The sequence below is a fragment of the Accipiter gentilis genome, chromosome 16 (genome assembly GCF_929443795.1).
Source record: "Accipiter gentilis chromosome 16, bAccGen1.1, whole genome shotgun sequence".
Taxonomy (NCBI): Eukaryota; Metazoa; Chordata; class Aves; order Accipitriformes; family Accipitridae; genus Astur; species Astur gentilis.
In genome coordinates this window covers 10,956,648-10,978,522 of record NC_064895.1, presented here as the reverse complement: position 1 = coordinate 10,978,522, position 21,875 = coordinate 10,956,648, and the positions used below count along the sequence as shown (strand labels likewise).

At 35.6% G+C, this 21,875-nt stretch overlaps 1 protein-coding gene across 2 annotated transcripts in view; it reads right to left on the bottom strand.

The window, feature by feature from the left end:
* TRAPPC12 (trafficking protein particle complex subunit 12) overlaps window positions 1–21,875 on the bottom strand; it is a 58,233-nt gene that overhangs the window by 29,465 nt on the left and 6,893 nt on the right. For both annotated transcript variants that reach the window (XM_049818983.1, XM_049818982.1), the window contains exons 4-5: window positions 12,183–12,296; window positions 11,184–11,322 (exon numbers count right to left, since the gene is read on the bottom strand). In XM_049818983.1, coding sequence (XP_049674940.1) covers window positions 11,184–11,322; window positions 12,183–12,296 — 253 coding nt within the window. The remainder of the gene's footprint in view (window positions 1–11,183; window positions 11,323–12,182; window positions 12,297–21,875) is intronic.

Genomic DNA, 21,875 nt, shown 5'->3' with positions numbered 1-21,875 from the left:
AAATATATCAAGTCCTCTGGTAAATTAAAATATACTACAAAATATTTTCTTTTTTCTATTAAAATCCATAGGTTTGTGTAAAGGTCCGAGTCCATTACGCTGAGCAGAGACCATTCCATTGCTCTAAAGATGACTTTTAGTCTGAGTTTTACTTCACTAATGTTAGCTCTTCCATAAAGAGTTACTAAATGACCTTATACTTTGAGACTGACTCTTCATAAAGACAGTGTATATTTTGAGTATTTTCTGGGTTATTGAAAACATAAAAGCAGGGAAAGAATTTTAAGCAATATTTGGGGAGTAAAATCAATTTCTTCCTTTTCACATTAGTTTACTTTTACCTTTATTATTATAATATTTACCAAAGACCCAATCCTCTAAGTTTATGAGCATTCTGGCTGACTTCAAGGGCAGTTTCAGGAGTTTTAGGGAATCCTAGTATGTGCAACATCTTGCTTTCAGATAACTGCATATCCTGATACACACACACAATAATACTGAACATAAACTAAATGCTACTATTAAAACCAAATCAGAGCTAGCATAATGGGGAAATAGGGCTTGCAAAATACCGTGCTACATATTTTAATATAGTTCTAATATTTTAATATAATAAATTTGCTTACTTTACACATACTCTAAGGGGATTTCCCTCCCAAGTCACCTCTTGCCTCATCTTTTCTCAAAAATAGGACTTGGGAGCTTTTTAGATAGATTTTTGCACCAGTTCTTAACAGGTTTGTATGTCAAAGAGGTAAATGCTGTATACAATGAGTCACTGCCTCCAGACATTTTTTTAAAGGTTGACAAAATTTTAATCACAAAACTCACTAATTATGACCTTCAGAGTAAGCCACTTACATCTACACAAATTCTCTTTTGCCAGTGCTAACTACTCCCCATGGCTTCTGTGACTGCTGTATTCCTGTAACGGATATACACAGGAGTTTCATGCATCATCATATGTGGAACAGAAATTTTAAGAAAACAAAACTGCCTTGGAAATTCTATTAAGAGGAGCGTAAAAGGTTATTCAACCGGTAACAAAAGATGTGAAATATTTTATGTATGTATCCTGACTAGTACCTAGCATGACACAAGTGAAGATACACAGTCAGAGTGTGTGGGGTGAACAACAATGAAAAGGAAGGTGAAAATAATTTAAGAGTAAATTCCATACCTGAAAACCACAGAAAAATTGCTTTGTAGACATGTTGTGAACTTAATAACCTGCACTGCAAACCTATGGAAGCAAACATGACCTGTGGCAGGTTCCATCTCTACGAGCCCTTGGGTGACCAAGTTCTAACTCCACCATCCCACTGTAATCCTGCCAAAAAAAGCAGTTCCTAATACCAGCTAGTTTGGAACTGTTCTTTTGGAGAAAGTAGTCTTAATTTACTGCTAATACATGAACCATGCACCTATTGCTGCACTCAACAGGATTTCTGAGCAAAGGTAAAAAAAAGGAAAAGTTTTGTTCATCAATAAAGCTTTGGAAATCTGAGGTATAAAACAAAAGGAATCTAAAGTTTTAGCAGCATTTTTGGTTAATGACTGTGTTCTAGCATCTTCAACTCTGAACAAGTTTGTATCATTACATTCTCTTGTAAAATGCAGCAAAAGGTCAACTCAATAAATACTCATACAGAAAATCTGAATTGGTAACAGAACAGCTCAAAGTACAGATAGACAGGTATTTAATTGAGTGCAGATGAAATGCCTCACATTATCCATTTTTATAAAATTTATATAATGTTTTGCAAAACACTTTTTGAGATTGCATATTTTGTAAAGTATTGATCTAATATATTGCTGAATGAAGCCACACTATTATGGTCCATGCAAGGGGAAGGAATAACCCATTACCAATCTACATCATCAGAAGTGGTGTCAGTGCATGTCAGAATGATGAATGCGACTCCAGGCCAACTTAGACCCCATAAGAATCTGATTTATTTCCTATCACAACTAAGACCTCAGTTGTAATAGGCATTCAGAACTATATTACTTCGAAATGTACTTTATTAATGTATTATTTCTCAACCACTTAGTGTTTCCTTCATAGCATGTGACCAAAAAGCATTCCAGTGTGATCCTCAGTAGGTAGGTCAAGTGTGATGACAGATCTCAAACAAAACCAGAAGGAAGCTGACCCACAGTGTAAGGGTAGTCGGTCTAATGACTTTTCAAACCAGAATTCATATTACTATTTCACACAGGAGGATCTACAACTCTAGTGTCTGTTTCTTCTTTCTTTTTAAACTCATAACATAACTAGTATCCTGCAAGAAATTTTACTGCAAATCCATTCAGTGAATTTCTGTTACTGCTTATGAAACAGGCTGCTAACGTTATTTAAAAATCTCAGAAACACCAACTGTTTCTGCCCTCTTCCTCAGTTTCCTTGTAATCCTTCTGAATAGCAGAAGATTTTTTTTTTTTTTTTGGAAGAAAGCACAGAACTGTATGCATGCTCTCACACATGTATGGTAGTTGGGGAAAACAGAAGAGAAAAGAAACGAGCTTCTACCACCAGTAAGGCTGTCTTACCACTTCATGTAAACTGTATTTTGTAACTTCAAGCCAAATCAGATAAGCAAATCACTCATAAAAAACCAGCAGCACCTATCCAAGCCACTCATCCAAACATACTCTGTTTACAAAAAAGAAAACTCTTGACATTTTTGGTTAAGTACATTTTCCCAGATATGTTCCTGTTTCCAAGTAAATGATATGAGGTATGGTTAATATATCTAATTCAGTTCCTACCTTAATAAACTGATTTTCTGGTTTAAAAAAAAAAGACCATAAATTTACTTTAATTTGGTAAAGCTTTCAATGAGTGCTGCTTATATAAAGTGCTAATACAATTTATATAGACTTCTCAGGAAGAAATACACGGCAGTAATAGAAAATGCATGTGAAGAGATCTGTTCACCAAAATAATTCTGTAACTCCTGGTTAACAGTTGTGTAAAAACTGACACACTCCCCGTCCCTCCTGAGTTCTCTATCCAAAATCTGAATCTATAATTTTCTCAATCTAAGAAAACGGAACAATCACCTTTGAACTTGTCTGAAACAAAAATGTCAAGAAAGAGCCTGACAGAAGCAACAGAAAGTTACTAAAAATCTTTTCACAGGGTGGATGGGTATGAACCTTTGCTCTCACAGGACTCCGTAAGGTGACCTGCATGCATACCATGGTGGAAGAGAACATTGTGAGCATAACGGGTTTGAAATGCAGCCCAGCAGAGCTTCATGGAGTGAATGGCAGATGAAAAAGGTAAAGTCAAACCATAATAGGACTCTTGTGAATCTTCATTAAAGCCACATCAGTTCACTGATAAAAAGGTAAAAAGCAAAAAAATAAAGAGAATCACAGGAAGTGCTGACTGGGAACAGTTAACTCTGAGCTCACTAAGAATTTTGGTCTACACAACAGGACATCGATTTGTTGCTCTGTGACATCACCATATCATGTTGATCAAAGGCTCATCATTCAGCCTTTTTCTGCTGAAAGAACAACACTGTGGAGGATCCCATTCCTATTGTTAAAAAATATAGGACAGAAAAAGAAACTGCACACAAATCTAAAAAAATACAGCTTCCACTCTGTCTTGGAAGACACAGAAGTTTAGGCTTCTGATAAGTATTCCTTAACATTTTAATATGAAGATGGTCACAAATGAAAAAGAGGTGACACCTAAAAAAGGCAGGTCTGAGATTTTTAGAAAACACTAATTTTCATTGTACATTGTCTAGGTTAAAAAGAAAACAATTGAGAAGAGGTAAATGCCATTTGATGATGACTCTAGTAGATCAATAATAATAGTGTTATGAAGGTCTGAAAGGCAGGTTGTAGAATTCAGAGTATAAAATTTAATTAAAAAAGCAGATTAAGAGCAGGGGAAAAAAACCCTATACTTGCCTCAATAAACACAGTTACAATGGGGAAAAACAAACAAGAAAGTAAGACTGACTACATTAACACTAAGCTGTAACAGAAATATGTGTGCTTGTTAGATTGACATCATACTGTCTGCAAGGTTTCACCTACTTGCTTACTGTTAGGCCACATAGTTAAGGCACACAGACTAACACATTTTTTTATAATAGGTTCCTATAACTATTACATATATTATTATATTATTATAAATAGGTTCCTATACAGGTGGGCATATATACTCCTGAGATATCCCAGTAGGGATAAGAGATTTTTATATAAACACTGGATTCTGGCACGTGCTGCCTTTTGCAAAACTATCTGGAATCAAACCCATGTCCTCTGTTATATTTCACTCATTACTGAATTTAACAAGGCAACGTGTCATTTAAAACAAGCAGCATATCCTATAATTAAAATGTTTACTTTAGAGCATGGGAGAATGGATTTTGCTCTCTACTTCATGCTTTGGATTTTTAAAGTAGTAATGCCCTCTTACACAGCAAAACCATGTCAACTAAGCTTAGATGATTTCAACAAAAGGCAATACCCTACAAACACTGTTATGTATTAAAATTTTATTTTTAAGTTAAGTAAGTCTTATTCTAGCTTGATGTTTTACAGTTGACCTTTATTGCTCCTTTTTAGGGGTTTCATAAGAATTTTATATATAAAAAGTTCATAATGGAAAAATGGTTTAATTTTAAGACAATTCTTTTCTTAGTTATCACTTTTAAACAGTGGAGAATTTTTTTCAAATACTATGATTTCTGATTATTACTTTGGCATGAATTAATCTCATTTTTATATATATATAATCAGCATACAAAAGGCAAAACTAAAAAGTGAAAAAAGGTCTGCTGAAAGGAAAATAGAGACTCCAAAAGCCTGGGAACAGATGGAATAAATAGTAAGATCAGGTAGAATTTTCTAAGACCACAGATTTCAATTTCTATTTCTTTACGAACAGCTGCACATTTTCATAACTGTCATAACATAAACATCACCTCATGTCAATCAAAATCAAACTGCAGCCCTCATCTGCAGCCCTTTTAGAGCAGAAAAAAGAGGATTCCAATGGCTCACCATTTTATCTTCATATTTTCTTGTTGCAAAATCAGTTACCAGAAATGCTTTCTGTTCTGCCTTCTACAGCTTATTCAACAAATCTTAAATACCAAAAAGCAGCAGTAGGGCAAATTATCATTTGCTGAAAGTATAAAGTGGGATCTTATGACAGTAAAAAAAAGCAAAACAAAGAAATAAACTCCTCCTTCACCGGGTAAAAGAGAAATACAGAAAACCCAGTTTCAGAAAGACATTCTGCTTTATACATATGTATAAACAGAGATGTATATCCTTGCATTTATATGCACCCATACTTTTACATACTTCTACAACAGCATATTTGTATAATTTATAAGGAGATTTTTAAGAGCAATGATGTAGTAACTTTGAATCCTAGCCTTACTGACTGTCGATTAAAAGTACACTTAAAAATCCAAATTCATCAGACTAGTTTCCAAGCTTTTGTTTATTAATTTCGTTCCGGAGAGACTGAAGAAGAGATAGGAGTGTAAATGTTTGTAACCACTGAAAGAAGATGTTTTGAAAATTTTATCTGAAATAGCATGTTTCCATATAGTTCACAATTTAATTGCACGTGACCTAAGAACACAGATATTCTGAATTAAGATCTGGTTTTGAAAGGTTTCAAAAATACTTTTTCAGTAATCACGAGTTATTTGCACTGAGACAAGGAAAACATAAGAGAAAGAATGCAGAAAACCCCTGCAACAATTGCTCTACTGCAAAGAGATCACCATAAATCTTACCTACTGATAACTGTAGTAAGGTGCAATTTAGAAGTAAGTTACTTGTTCACTTTTAAGAAATACTATATAAAGCTGGTACTGTCTACAATGAGACTACGTAGCCTTGGGAAAGAAAGCACAATTAAATGTTTAGGCAGCAGTCTACCCCCTTAAAATTATAGACACATTTCTTAACTAAAATTCTATTATTTCAGAAAAAATTGTATTTGCAAGTCTGACTACTCTGAATAGCCAACTGGAACCACAACACTTGAATGGTATTTATTCAAGCTGTTTCAGCTGATTTCATACATAGAAGGTAGCTCTGAAGCAACAGAAAGGATAGCGAATTTAAAGAGACAATAGAGATGTACACAGTACTGTAAATAAAATAATTGGCAAACCAGTTCCTCTAGAGGCTTTGATATGTTTTTTACTGTCAACATGAACTTGAATGAAGAACTCTTCTGAGCAACTGCCAAGACTGAAGCAGTCTGACATGGGAGTGTAAGTTCAGGCACAGCAGTATTTATGGTAACATACGAGAAAACCAATACCACATATAACAAGGATTGGGAGTCTTTTTTTTTTTTTCATTCTCTTTTCCTGCAAAATTTATTAACAGATAGGAGCACCCTATATGCTACAATTTCTTTAGTCTGCACAATTCTTCTCTTATCTCTGTTTTTACCTTGATTATTCCCTTCTGCCTCCCCACACACCACAATTATTTTTCTTTTTTTCCCCACACCACTTCCCATTCTGCTACAGTTCTCCCACTAACCAAAAGTTGATGAGGACAGAAAAAAAAAGGGCATTTAATTTATAGTATCATCTAAAACCATGCTGAGAAAAAAGGAAAGCAAGGCTGCCTCCTACTAGCATAGAAAATAGGAGAAGGGCAGAAGAAAGGAAGACAGTAAACTCAAAACGGTCAAATGTCATTGTAGAGTCATCACTATGTTTACTGTGAAACCATACAAGACATAAATTTCCCCAATCCATGCCTGTCCTTCGTTTTGGCATAGGCTGACATTCAGAAGCAAGACCAAGCTTCAGAGAGCAGGTAGACCTTGGAGCTGTACACAGTCCTTTGTACTACACACACAGTCCAACATCTGTAAAATGCTTTCTGTGGGTATTAGAGAAAAATTCTGGATGAGTGTTTTCACAGTAAGCAAAGTGTCTCTACATCAACAGACATATGACAAGTTTCCTATTACATCTTTTGCTATTTTATAAGCTTATTAAATGTAATAATAATGATTTACTACATTTCATCTTAGAGATCAGCATTGAAAACTTGTTTACAACATAGGTTTGAATAACAGTTCCAGACCACGTATGATAGGATTCCTTTAGGGGGATCCAAATCTCAAAACTGAATAAAAGAAACAAATTAAGAGCACTGCTTGAGTAAATAAGGACACATAAAGAATTAAATCTCACACAGCTAACTTTTTTTTTATATTATTTTTTCATATATTTCTGCTAAAACTTCTAACTAAAGTGGATATTAGTAAAGTCATAAAAGTAATATAGACATAGTGAAACATGTTATAACAATAGTTGTGACATCCAGACTCACAGTACTTCGAGAGAAATTTTTTTTTTTTTTTTTTTTAAAACTGTCACTATCCATCTGAAAGTGTCAGCCTATTGCAGCACACACTAGTGTATCCCTAAGGTTGCAACACAGCCACACTAAAAAAAAATTGTGCTAGAATTAGTAACAGAGTTCATGGAAAGGTGTACAGTATGAAAACAGTTTCTAGAGCACATACAGCTAAATATTTAACAGTACGTTCCTTATTTAGGCACTTTCCACCAGACAGCAGAAGACTGATTTTGTATTAGAGGAACACAGATGATGCTGTATCATCACAAGGAGAATGAAAAGGGGAAAAGAAAAAAACTACCCCTATACATATAAACCTATGGTCAGGGGAATAAAAATCCTATTTTTACCGGTGCATAGGGGTTTTTTCCCTTCATAATTCAAAATAAATTATTCTCAATTATTGTAGCTTTAGAACACTGATTTTGATAGCATTAACTTTTCTGTAACTTACTGGTCTATTAACCAGAAACAAGACCAAATTATCTCATAAAAGAATGAAATAGCATTTTAATGTTCCCTTTTAATTGTTGGCTCTCACTTTTTCAGAAACACATAAGCATTACCAATGGAAAGGATATCTCAGGTTAGCCTAGCTATCATACAAGAGAGCTTATGAAGTATCATGAGGAACACAGAAAGAAACGATACGAATAGAAGTGGGTCAGACTGTGTAAATACAAAGACAAAACCCTAAAAAAAAATATAAATTCCTGAAATCCACTATTCATGAGAACAATGACAAAAATTCAGCCCTATACACCCCACAGAGTACAACGGAGGTGTGCAGGAAGCAATCTAGAACAGAGTTCCTGACCTAAGTACCTACCTATTTAAAAAAAGATAAATAAAAATTTGCAGGTTTTGGCTTCTCTCCACAGCTGAATTTAGAAAAAATAAATCTGTAACTCAATCTTTTTAAGATTTTACTACAAAATGAGAATGGTTTGATCTCTGCCCCATATCAAACAGGAATGATCAAAGAGTGACTTAGCTAATTTCACCGGCTCCCAGCAGATTCTACCCCCCCAGATGGTGCACACCTATAGGCAATGGAAATGACCAAAGAAAGAGACCGAAGAAACCAGGAAAGGAAGATTTCAGAAAGGTTAGATCTTACAGCCATGATGAAGACAACAGTAATGGGATCCATGCACAGTATGGCTGCAAATGCCATAAAAAAATCTCAGGATGAAACAGAGATTAGTAGCATTGCCAAAAGTGAAAGAAACTTGGGAGAGCTTCAGAGGAAAATTAAGAGGACTGTGTTGGCCATGTTAAGTTAAATTAATGGAAAAAACATCTTCCACTCCTCATACATTTACTTGGATTTTAAATTCTTTCAGGTGTATTTATCGGAGATTAATGGATGAGGGACTATCCCCACTGCTGTAACAAGCTCAGGTATATAAACTTTCCTTACTTCAAGCATAGAAGACACAGAAAACTTTCTAATTTATTGCATTTGTTATTATGAATATTTTGAATACAAAGAAATTATGCAAAATATTATATGTACTACAATTAATGTGTACATTATTTATATCTATACTCTCATTTCTTAAATTGATTTTTAAGTGCTTACTCCATTTATACACCATGAATCACAATTAAAATGTTGAAACAAAACTCCTCATTTTACACTTGTTACACCACAAAATGTTATGTAAAATTACCAAAATGGCAGTGGATTGTGGATTCCCACAAATACATTTCAATCAAAATATATGAATGATTTATATCTATTTTATTATTTAAATTAGCTGGTTAACGATGCATGTATACTAAATTTCTTTATCGATAATCCAGCACTGCGTAGTTTAATGCTAGCCATAAGAGAACTGCTTGTTCTCTCCTACATCCCTGCAAATAGCATCTCTCTCTCCCCTCAAAACTACATAAAAAAGGTTTGATAGCTGTTCCCATATCTTAATCACATTGCATTTATACGAGATACCTACAACCAGCAGGTCAGCTCCATCCAACCTTGATCTTATTTTCTTTACAGATGATCATATTATGGTTCTGGTTGGTAAGTTCAACTGTTAAAAATGAACTGAGGCATATAATCATGAAATAGAATATTTTTCTTATGCTCACCTTTTTACCACAGATATCCTAGTAATTTGTATGAAATAGCTGCAGTGGTTGAGTGGTTGCTGCAAAGACAGTTTGGATCCAAACTCCATTCACAGGATGGGTGCCTGCAACAGCTGGCCAGACCGTCCAGAAGTGTTGCTACCTGTATGCTCCGTGGCACGAGGACTGACCTACCTTAAATATTGACATGACTTGCAAGGATTCTTTTCTTAGGCAAAATAACTTATTTTTAGTACTGAAAAAGATGTGGAAACACACATACAGCCTGGGGAAGACTACTTCTGTGCAGCACTGCATCATGTGCAAAGTTGCCAAAATACAGCCAGATCCAAAGAGCTGTCCAACCTGATGACCAAAACCTCTCTCACTCTTAAAAATAACACACTTCCTTCTCAGTGGATTGAATATATTCAAGGCAAACCAGGAAATTTTCACCTGAAAGATGATGAGCAAGCTCAGAGCGACTTGCTCTAGGCAGTCCACATAGGCCTTGCTGGGCTACAACTGATCCTTTTCATCAGTAAGAACATGAAACAGTCTTATGCAAAAGATCCTGAACTTCCTTGACACCAACTTCCCTTCCTCAGCAACCTCAAAATCTCTGTATCTTTCTAGGTTACCCCATTGAGACTAGCAGCATCGTATGTAAAATGAACTATATTTTTTCAGAGTGGCACTGCCTATTACAACTGTTACTTACAAGTATTTTATTAATACATTGTAGTTCAAGTATGAAAGCCCAAGAACAGTAAGATCACTCAGAACACTTGCATCAGAGAGTTATTTATTTCTAAATAACAGATTTAGGAAAAATAAAATTTCAAAATGGCCTGAACAGGAGTGAAATTGCTCTTAAAAATAGCAATTTTTCAAATCCAGACTCCTAGAGGACTAGAATACCCTCAGTAGTGGAACTATTTGGTTAACCTATGAGCTATCAGGAGCAGTGGGAAGTAGAGCATTTATAACTTGAGATAAGCCACTTTTAAAGAATTGAGGCTGGTGGTACCTTTCTTCCTCTTCAACAATGGGATACATAGTAGATTATTCATTTTTATTTAGTTTCAATTACTGAGCAAATAATCATACATTTAACCAGTATTTTTTTGATTAAGGAAAATTATTAAATTAGCTCTTAATTTAATTTTAAAAAAATAATCCTAGAAATCAGGAAACCTAAGAAAATAACACCTGCATTAGGATGTATGCATTGACATGCTGGTGTTAAAAATAGGACATTGCTAGCACCTGGATGAATTCAAGAGGAAAAGCTTACAGATTCTGTTTCCACAAACACTCTCTCAACACCTTTCACAGCCTGTTTCTGGCTAAAATGAACTATTAAATTTTGGTTTTTTTTTTTTTTTTTTTTTTAATTTCAATATCCTAGAACTAAATTACTTTATTATATTTACTTGTTAAAACCATTCCTCTTTCAAATCAATGCTGTATCAGCATAATGAAATACAGTGCCTACCTATATTGTAATGGAATAATTTTACCCCCTTATTGTTACTCCTTATCACTACCTCCATAATGCAAACAATACTTTAACATAGTAGTTAATCATGTTCTTCAGGAGGAGGTGGGGAATCCAAAATTCACCAATGCTTTAGAATTAAAAAAAACCCGGAATCCATTATTTTATAATGACTGGTAAAAATGGCAAAAATAAAAAGCATTTTATAAATCAAGTACCTTACCTTTTCGTCCAGGGTATACATGAGGGTAATATTCGTAATAAAGATCAGGCTGGTCTAAATTTCCAAATGGTTCAAATTCCATTTCTGCATTTTGGAATAGATTCAGTTTTACCAGCAGTGCTAGTCTCACAAACCACAGCTAAAAATTAATACATAAAAAAAAAAAAAAGACAAGGTCTGTTACTAGCTTCAATCACAAGCTATATCCAATTACAATTTAAATTTTCTATTTTTCTGATAAAGTTAAGAGTTTCTATGTTACTGATAAGAATCAGGATTTATATTTATATGCTCTTTCAGAGAATTCCACAGAATACTTTTCATAAGATCATTAAAATAAAACATAGAGGACTGATGTTTTAATTGTTTCTAAAGGTATTGAGATTTTGAAGTTTAAAAACTAGCCTGCTTCAAAATTGGAACATCTCTCTTTAAACTGAGTTAGCATGTAAGAATTATCAATCTGACTTTTAATTGTTTTTCCCATTTTATGCAATTCCTAAAATCTGTTATGATGTTGGTGAAATTTCATGAGCTTTATAGTTGCTAGGGCCAGAACCATGCGCTGTCATCTGGTCACATTTTGTTCAGTAAAACACTTGTAATGTTTCATATACCTTTATTAATTTGGGTTCTTACTTTCTTATCATCATGAAACATAATTCTAACATTTGAATAGTACAAAGTTCACAATCTAGATAGTGTCCATGAACTTTAGCACAGTGAGTCTTCCAAGACAGCACAACATATTCCTTTTCACTAGCGTGATTACCTTTAAAAACATATAATCAAGATAGAATTTTAATTAAAAAAATAATTTTGCTTTAAATGGAGACCTGCTATACATAAGCAAACAGAAGAAGTGACTTGCTACAAGGCTTTAAGAAGCTCAGTTTTTAGGCAACAATTAGGAAAAGAAGGTTGGTTGTGTTGAAAAAAAAAAGGCCACTGTGAATGCTATTGGAAAAAAGCGACAAGGGTGTATCTTTAAAAACATACCTGCAAAGAATCTGTTGTATGGTTAGTAGGTAGTCCACTTTTTTTATAGCCTTGACCATGTGCAGTTAGAAGCCGCCCACACAAGTCAACTGCTGCCCTCCAGTTTTTACTGCTCTGGGAAGGAGGAAAGAGTAAGTAGCAAAATCATAGAAAGTCCCTAAAATGCACAACTGCTTATTTTGCCTGAAGCAGCTACATGTTCCCATCAGTAATAATGACAAGGTCAGGAGAGCTGGCCGGTGAGAAGCAGAATGTCATTTGTCAAAGCTGCACGTCTAATTAGGCAAAAAGTGAAATCACGCATCAATATTATCAGATCACTAAAACAAAAAGAATATACAACACCATATGGGATTCTAAATTTAAAGCTATATGATGTTTGCTAATATTCTTGAATTTACTGTAATATTCACAATTTAGTTTTCTCCTCAAAAGGAGAAAAAAATTGCCAGCCATATTTCAATAATCACATCCAAGTTACTCTACTGTTATAAAGTATTTAACGCCTATTCCTACCTCACTGACTTCAGCATTTCAGATTATAGCCCCTAGTGCAGTTCATTTAATGAAGATAGACTTTCCTAACATTGCCCAGAGCACAGAATTCCTATCAATTAAGGACAAAGGACAAGAAACAATACAATGCATAAAATTATAAACTCAGAATAATAACAATTGTTTCACCTATAAAATGTAAACATCTGAATTTCCATTGCATGGCTAACTTCAAAATATTCTTAAATATATTTTTTTATTCATAAACCAAAATCATTCCTAGTTAGACAAGTCGAACTGTCTTGTCACACTGTCACCCTCTTAATGCTTCTGCCTTGTATATGCTAATGCAGCCATGTAAATAGCTAACAGTACCAAAAATTTAAAACACAGAATAATGCTTCACAGTTTTAAGCCATCATACTTTTCTATCATACAGAAGACTTTTTCAAGAGACACATATCCAGCAGGTCATCAGAAAACAAATACATCTTGTTCCTGAAAGTAATCTTTTTTCAAATAGTTTCTTAAATACATAAAAAAATAATGATAAATGTAATAGAAAACTGTCATGTTGTCTGATGAAACGTAAAGGAAAAGAATATATTTATATTGGTGCTTACAAAGTTCAGATACTGACCTTGAATTGGTATTTTATTAAATTCTCTCCAATGTTTAGAGTTTAGAAAACATGTCAATACAGCAAACAGTTACATAGAAAAACCAGTAGTTACAGCTGAAGAGTGTTCATTATCTCTGGCCCCCATTTTGCAGCCCTATAGTTCAAAGGGCCACTACAGGAGATTACCATGCACTGACCACCTCATCTCTCTCCCCTGCATTGTCAAATCCCATATAAAAATTTGAGTTCTACTGGAAATGCAGAATTCAGCTGACAGCAAGACCACAAAGCAGCATAGCAGCTTCTGAGACCTCTATGCTCTTACAGAAGAGCAAGAATTGATAATGCATTTATAACATCCTTCAACATATGTCTGCATCAACTTAGAAAAGCAGAAAGACACTGACATGGATTACCTGAAATTTATTCCTCTTCTGCAGAGACAAATTAATTCCTCATTATCCTTAGAACAGAAGTGGACGCAGACTCTATACCACTCAACTTTTCTTCCCAAGTGAGAGTTAGGATCCAAAAATAATAATGGAACATTTATGACAAACTTACGTGCTACAATTTTTAAAATTCTGTTTCAGGCATAGACAAAAAATACTTTTTCTTTATAGAACAGGACAGCCAGGAGAAGCAAGTCTGACAACCATCATAAAAACAGTCTTTGCTGGAAAATGAAACATAATATTCATCATGATTTCAAAATTAGAGCTGCCTGCTGGTCATGGAGCATAATTCTCTGTGGAAGCTTAATAGAAGGCTGCTGGCAGTATAACTTAATTTGAAATTAGCAGGACACATCATTGTCTCTGGCAGATTGTACCACACTTACAGTTGCCAGTCCACCAGAAATCTTTATCCAGTTATTTCAAACACCCCTCAAAACCACTTTCACTTTTCCTGTGGTCTACAGCCACACAGTCCTAGGAACCCAGATCCCTTGCTCCTGAAAGTAATAGGGATGAATTTTGTTTGTAAGTCTTAAGTAGAGGCTCAAAGCAAATATGGATAGTACAACTTCAGATACAGCATCAAAAATACTGAAGAATATTCTCAAAGAATAAAATAATTATTCTATCATGATCAGGACATGGTCGACCAGCAGCAATTGGGTGAAAACATTATTTTCTCGTAGAGAAAATACTGCCAACCAAATATCATTGCTAAATAGTTCACTAACACAGTACCACCTGGCAGAAAAGAACTTTTCTCCACACATGGCATTAGAAAACCTTTTTTTTTTCTTTTCACAAAAAGTATGGAGCTATTGTTCTTTTAATGAAAGCCACCAGCTTGTATGATTTCTGTGCTTTTTGCACACTCCTAGTCCAGATGTTTAACTTATGAAGGGATTTTTTGGGTCCATATAACATAACCAAAAATTAAAAAAAAAAACCAAAACATTTCAGTACTCACTGCTGCACACACCAAAGCTAGGACAAGCCCATTAGCCACCCAATAGACAATGCAATTGCATTATTCCTTGGGGAACTTCTCTGTTCTTCGCAAAATCAGAAGAGATCCTGGGGGAGGTTTACATACAGATGGGGAAATTGGATAGTAAAACAGATTTCAAATAAAAAGGATTTGTATTTTTCTTCAAGACAGAACCAGCCCAATAATTTTTTATCTTTTCATTGAACTTCTTAAGATGTATGATATTCGAATACAATGACTCTAGGTTTAAATCAAAAAAGTAGACAGTAATGCCAGGATTTTGTCTGGCTATTATCTCGTAGAGGTAAAAACTAAAGGCTTTATGTAGCTTGAGGTGATAGGCTTGTGTTATAGAGTCTCCCACCCCATCCACCTTTTCTTTTTTTCTTTTTTTTTTCCTCTCTTCAGTGAGAGCTTACCTTGCACAGAAATCTGACATATCTTTTTTGGAACAAATACAGTATGTTTATTATCTTACTGTTTCTTCTGATTGCACTTCCAATCTAATCAAACACTGTATCTGCAGCTTTAAGAGATGAAAATTACAGTATAAGGTGATCAACTCTCACCTCCACATTTTACTGACTTACATTTCACCATTTTCAAAATAAGAACGTGAATAAGGCTATCGGGATCCCCTTTTATTAAAAGCAATAGAAGGGAACAGCCTAGAAACCATCTGAAATGGAGTCAACAACATGAGTTACAAATTCTGATAAATCCACATCTTAAGACCTGGCAATGCTTCTAGCCCATTTGATCAAAGTTAAAAGTAACTGAGATATTCTGTACATCCCAAGGCCTTCAATAAGCTTATCTTCTACAAAGAGGGATGAAGAAATGGGATGTAAAGTAGAAAAGAATTCCAGTGACTAAAACTAGAAAGCTATTAGTTCAAATACAAGAATAGCACTAAAGATATTATATTTTTTAGATTCAGAAATGAAGACAACTTCCAACTGAGTAAAATGATCCAATACAAGCCAAAATTGTAGTCTGTCTGGAAAAACATTTTTGAAAGTTCTTCATTTTCTAATGAAGTGTCATAAGAACTTTAATTGTGAGAGTTTTCACTATATCTGAAAGACTGTGTTTTCATTCTATTATGAAGATATTCACTGATTTGGACTGAAAAAAATACTACCATATAGCTGAATACCACTGTCTCACATATATAACTGTTCCTTGGAAGTCTCCTCATGCAGGTCAATTTTGCTTGATTATTTAAAATTATGGTTGAACAAAGATCTTAAGCATATGATTGCAGAAGTGTTTATATTTCTGCTTTGTATACAATACTTGTACATTGTTTTCATGAATGAAAGCAGTGAAGCTCAGGTGATGCAACAAATACGGCTAATACCGAGGTGGAATTCTTCTGTCAAGAAAGGAGATTCATGCAGACTGGACATCTACAGAAAACATGTTCAGTGAAAAGGGAACACCTGATACATGAAGACAATTTATAACATTACTGAGTCTCTCAAGAAAACAATTTTGACTCAGAGCTAAGCCACTGAAATTTTATCCAATAAATTGCTTCTTTTTAGTAGAAATGCAACCTCTCCCACAAGCCCCCAGTTACTGTTTGTGCTACTTGTGTCTTCCACCTTCTCTCAAATCAGCTACAAAAATGTTGGAAATTGCTCACTGATTTAGAAATAAAGTAACACCCCCCCATATTTTTAAGGATAATTTTTAACTTTTTAAAGTGAATATGTATGTCATACCACTGTACCTAAGTTTGTTCTATTTGAAAATATATGTACGAACACAACATTAATCACATGCAAAAGTAACAGTATATGATTTTTTTTAAAATAGACTCAAAGGGAATCATTAACTCTACATGTAACACCATTAAAGTGATTAAAATGTCCTCCTCCACTAGCTATGACATTCTTCTCCCCTGTAAATTACATTGGTAGAGCACTTTCACATCAGTTCAGAAAATGTAGCTAGTAACCCTTTCCTGGTCTAGTAGCTTGAAGAAATGATTGCATGCTTAGAGGAAACATTGTGTATTTATTTATTTTTAGGTATGTTAACTATCAAAGACATATTTTCCTATGGCTGCAAACACCTAACAACTCAAAATATCAGAAAGGTCTCTAGTAAGAAATACTGTGCTATTTGTTCAAACGAGGGTAAACGATTATGTAAAATATGGAATAACAGGAACTAACATAATTGCAGCTTGCACCTTGTATGTATAATTTTTACTTGCTGCTGTGAAGACAAGCTCTTGCTTACATTTATTTGCTCTAGAGGTAAATGCATGTTCCTATACCAGATTAATAAAAATTTTCAGAAATTGAAAGCTCAGATTTTTCCGTTTCCAGTAGAAAAATATAAACACTTAAGACTCTACAGATGTGTAACTATATTTACAAGTTATCGCTTCAGTGATAAGCACATAAATTTATAGAATTACTTTGCTGGACCACTCCAGCACTCCTATATCTCTTAAAAGCCTCAAAGTTGTAAAACTAGTTCAACTGCACAACCTCTGCACCATTACTCTACCAATAAAGCATTTCCAATTCACTGCTACCCATTCCATAGCAGAAATTTAAAATGTGAAAGTACAGTTGTTCAATAAACCAACTATCCATCTTTGGGTTACTGGTACAAATCTCACTCAAATCAACTAGAGAGCAAATTCACGGTGAAACAAATTTTGTTAGCAGAGTTTAAGAATCTGAGTTCAGTTCCTGGTGAACAACTATTTTGTCTTGGAAACGATGCTGCTGGTGGTGGTCTCATCAGAAAAGGTTCACCTCTGGAAGTTCAGCTTACTACCTTCTTGATAACATTTGTTTTCTGACAACTAATTGTACTTGAGGAAACTTGCAGACTGTTGGCACTGTGATCCCCCAAAAAGGACTTCAGTCTCCAACATTCTTTGCTACAAGCACAAACTTCATCTTACCCACAGAACTGTTTTTTAACTTGTATAAGTAAATGTTTTTTTACTGGAACTTTTATAAGGAAGGTGAGAAATTACTACTTAAGGATGTACACTGGAACCAATCCAACTTAAGATGCTGTGATGGGTTGACCCTGGCTGAACGCCAGGTGCCCACCAAAGCTGTTCTATCACTCCCCCATCCTCAGCTAGACAGGGGAGAGAAAAATATAACAAAAAGCTTGTGGGTCAAGATAAGGACAGGAGAGATCATTCACTAATTACCATCACGGGCAAAACAGACTCAGTTTGGGGAAAATTAACTCAATTTATTACAAATCAACCAGAGCAAGGTAATGAGAAATAAAACCAAATCTCAGAACACCTTCTCTCCACACCTACCTTCTTCCCTGGCACAACTTCTCTCCCGGATTTCTCTACCAACCCCCCCCAGTGGCACACAGGGACGGGGAATGGGGTTTATGGTCATCACACGTTATTTTCTGCCACTTCATCCTCCACATGGGGAGGGCTCATCACACTCTTCCCCTGCTCCAGTGTGGGGTCCCACCCACAGGAGACAGTCCTCCACAAACTTCTCTAATGTGGGCCATTCCCACGGGCTGCAGTTCTTCATGAAATGCTCCAGTGTGGGTCCTTTCCACGGTGTGCAGTCCTTCAGGAGCACACTGCTCCAGCGTGGGTCCCCCGCAGGGTCACAAGTCCTGCCAGAAAACCTGCTCTGTGGGCTCCTCTGTCCACAGATCCGCAGGGCCTGCCAGGAGCCTGCTCCAGCGCTGGGTTCCCACGGGGTCACAGCCTACTTCAGGAACCCACCTGCTCCAACATGGGGTCCTCCCCGGGCTGCAGGTGGAGATCTGCTCCCCCATGGACCTCCCTGGGCTGCAGGGGGACAGCCTGCCTCACCAGGGTCTTCCCCACGGGCTGCAGGGGAATCTCTGCTCCAGCGCCTGGAGCACCTCCTCCCCCTCCTTCTGCATTGACCTTGGTGTCTGCAGGGTTCTTTCTCTTACATGTTCTCACTCCTCACTCCGGCAGCTGTTTCTCCCCATCTCAACTTTTTTTCCTTCTTAAAAATGTTATCACAGAGGTGTTACCACGATCACTGACTGGCTCGGCCTTGGCCGGCGGTGGGTCCATCTTAGAGCCGGCTGGTATGGGCTCTCTCTTGAACACAGGGGAAGCTTCCAGCAGCTTCTTACAGAAGCCACCCCTGTAACCCCCCCCTGCTATCAAAACCCTGCCATACAAAACCAATACAGATGCTCTTTTTTGATGCTGGTGAACAGAAATGGTATCTGCATTTGTAGACGTAAATGAGTAAGTATTGTTAACATATGTAAGGACCACATCAGTAAACAGGGATTAGATGATTTACAGTATCAGAATAATAGAAGAGGTAAACCACAATCATTGACAAGGAAAGTCATGTAACTTACAATATAATGTGTTGAGTTCTGGACAGTGATAATAAAAAGATGTTAGCTTCAACTGGAAGATGTTCTGAGAAGAGCTCCTAAGAAGAGCTCCTAGGATGATTATGAAGACATCCAGGATGAGATGACTAGAAAAGTGTTATTTTTGCCTTTAAAAAGAAAATCCGAGAAGTGGAAATGTCACTGCTGTCTAGCCATACAAAGTAGCAGGGGAGAGGAAGCAAATATTGAGAAGAGAAAATGACTTAAAAAGCAACATGAGCTCAAAACACTTAAATTGGTGTAAACAACTTTATCTTTGATTAGAAAAAGATTTTGAGAGAGGATTGACTAGTATTCCTTTGATTAACCACCAAAGGAATGAAGTTCTGGAATAGCCTTTGAAAATAACAGCAATGTGTATGTATTTGTTAAAACAGCCAAATAAGCTAACAGAATTAACTGTATGGTAGAACAGAGATGCTCCAGAGCTGCAGCTAAAGACCTGTGGTATGAAGATTTGGGATACTGATGAGCCATTTAGCATGCTTTTCCCATCCACACAGGATTAAAACCAGATACAAATGAAGCATTTTCCTGTGGAGCAGACAGGCTTGGAAAACTGCCGTTTTTTATTTTCTTGTTTTCTTTCCTTCCCATAATAAGATGGAGTTCACCCAAGGTCATCTGAGAATTTTAACCTGACAAATTTCTTCATAACAGCACTTAACATTCACTTTTGGTTTCAGCTGCCATTGGTGCCTTCCTACATCTGATAACTCTTGAGACTTTTAGATGGGATCCCAGGTTTACACATCTAAATTTACATGTTATCAGTAACTGTACTGATTAGATCTCAAAAGATTTCAGACATCTGCTCACATGTAAACCCCTAAATAATAGGTATCAGTCTGAAGCTGAAGTCTATCCTAATTCTATGCATTTCTCCTCTGTACTGTGGACCCCTTTGAAACAGACTCTTTTAAGTTGCTGTCCATTGCTGCAAGGGATTGAATTAGGTGACTGAAACAATCTCATTAATTCTCATGTTCACATGTACTTTACATGGATATGAAACAACCAGCTAAGGAAAAAAAATATAATCTTAACTTTATGGAAGCTGCATAGCAATATTCCCAACTTTCACCATTTTTTTATCCAGATGTTAATGAAAATATTCCTTGTAAGTGGACCTTTGCATGAAAAGATATATTCACTGAACATATTTGGTCAGGAATTCACTCATAAAGAAAGTAAAATTGGTGGTTGGCAACAGAGCATTTATTATATGTCATTCTGGCCTACTGTGTATGTAAAAAGCATACACCTTTTTAATTTGTATCGTCTAGCATGAGATTTTAATGTTTCTACCTCTGAAATACCTTTTACCTCTAAAACTGTTGCCAATCAGGAATAAATTTTCCACATTAAGAATTTCAGAATAAACAGCAATGTTTGCAAGGAAAAAAACCCACCCCAAAACCTTATTCTTATCATAAAAAGAAACCGAGCTCTGCAAACAAAACTGAGAGATAGTTATATTGCATACTCAAGAACAACCAACAGCTAATGATTGGAAGTTTTGAAAACTGAAGAACACCCCGACTTCTAGGTGAGGGCTGCAATTTTATCGAAACCCCCTTCTAATAAGACAAGTTTTTAAAAAAATCTGATACAGGTAGCAAAAAATCTTACAGCTGCAAATTGCCTCCTGTCTTCTCTGCTTTGATCCTAAAAGCCTTAACACTGCTCTTCTGGAGCTTAAGAGCACACCCAAAGCAAAAACAGTATCAATGGCAGCACTGTATTTAAGGTACAAGATGGTCTGCAGCATAGAAGAACATCTTGCATGGACAAAGCTACCAGGCCAAATGGAAAAACCTTTCCCATACATCAAAACTCCTCTTCTGGAAGAGGGAAAGGAAGTCTGGAAAATGGTCTTTCCTACGTAGACACTGATGGGGATAATAATTCTTACCAAGATTTTTTTTCTCCCTCCAAACTCTCAAATTAAGCAAAACATTGAGATGAATAGAAAAATATGTCTCCAGGATGGAGATCACAATCTGTTTTTTCAGGTTTAGTTTCCAAAATGACCTCTGATTTCCTTTAACAATGCTTGCGGGGACCACCTAGAGTTTTCCTAACATGACAAAAAAAGTCTCATTTGGAGCTTTACATGTAACATAACACAACTAAATTAGAAGATGTTGAATACTAAATACAGACTGTCCTAACACAATTCCTCACTGCTTTTCCTCAGTACTTTTTCATCCATTTTTTCAAAAATGGAATAAGCCTAAAATGTTTCGACATTTCAACAGATTAAGTAAGGCTCGGTCATGTAATAGTAATGAGTTTCACACAGGAACACTGGTTCAAAGATCAAGGCTGCTAGATGCAACTATTTCCAGGTCCAAAATATTTACACTAAGGAAAGGATTTTAACTTAAAGAAAGTTAAGCTTTCATTAGGAAGTAATTTAGTTTAGTTTTCCTGCACTGAAATAAAAAACTAAAGCAGTTGAAATTATCACATCAGCTTTGCTTGCCATTTACAACAACTGGTATATCTTACCTTTTGTAAAACACTAAGGTGAAAACATAAATAATACATATGCAGATAAACAAAAAAGTGATTAAAATCAGTTTTGCAACCATTTACGTTACATAAAAATTAACAGCTGATAAATTCATGGTAACTTAAAATTACCTTTTTTCTAACTTTTACATATAAAAAAAGTTTACTCTGTCATTTAAAACCAAATACTTAAACCTCAGTGCCAT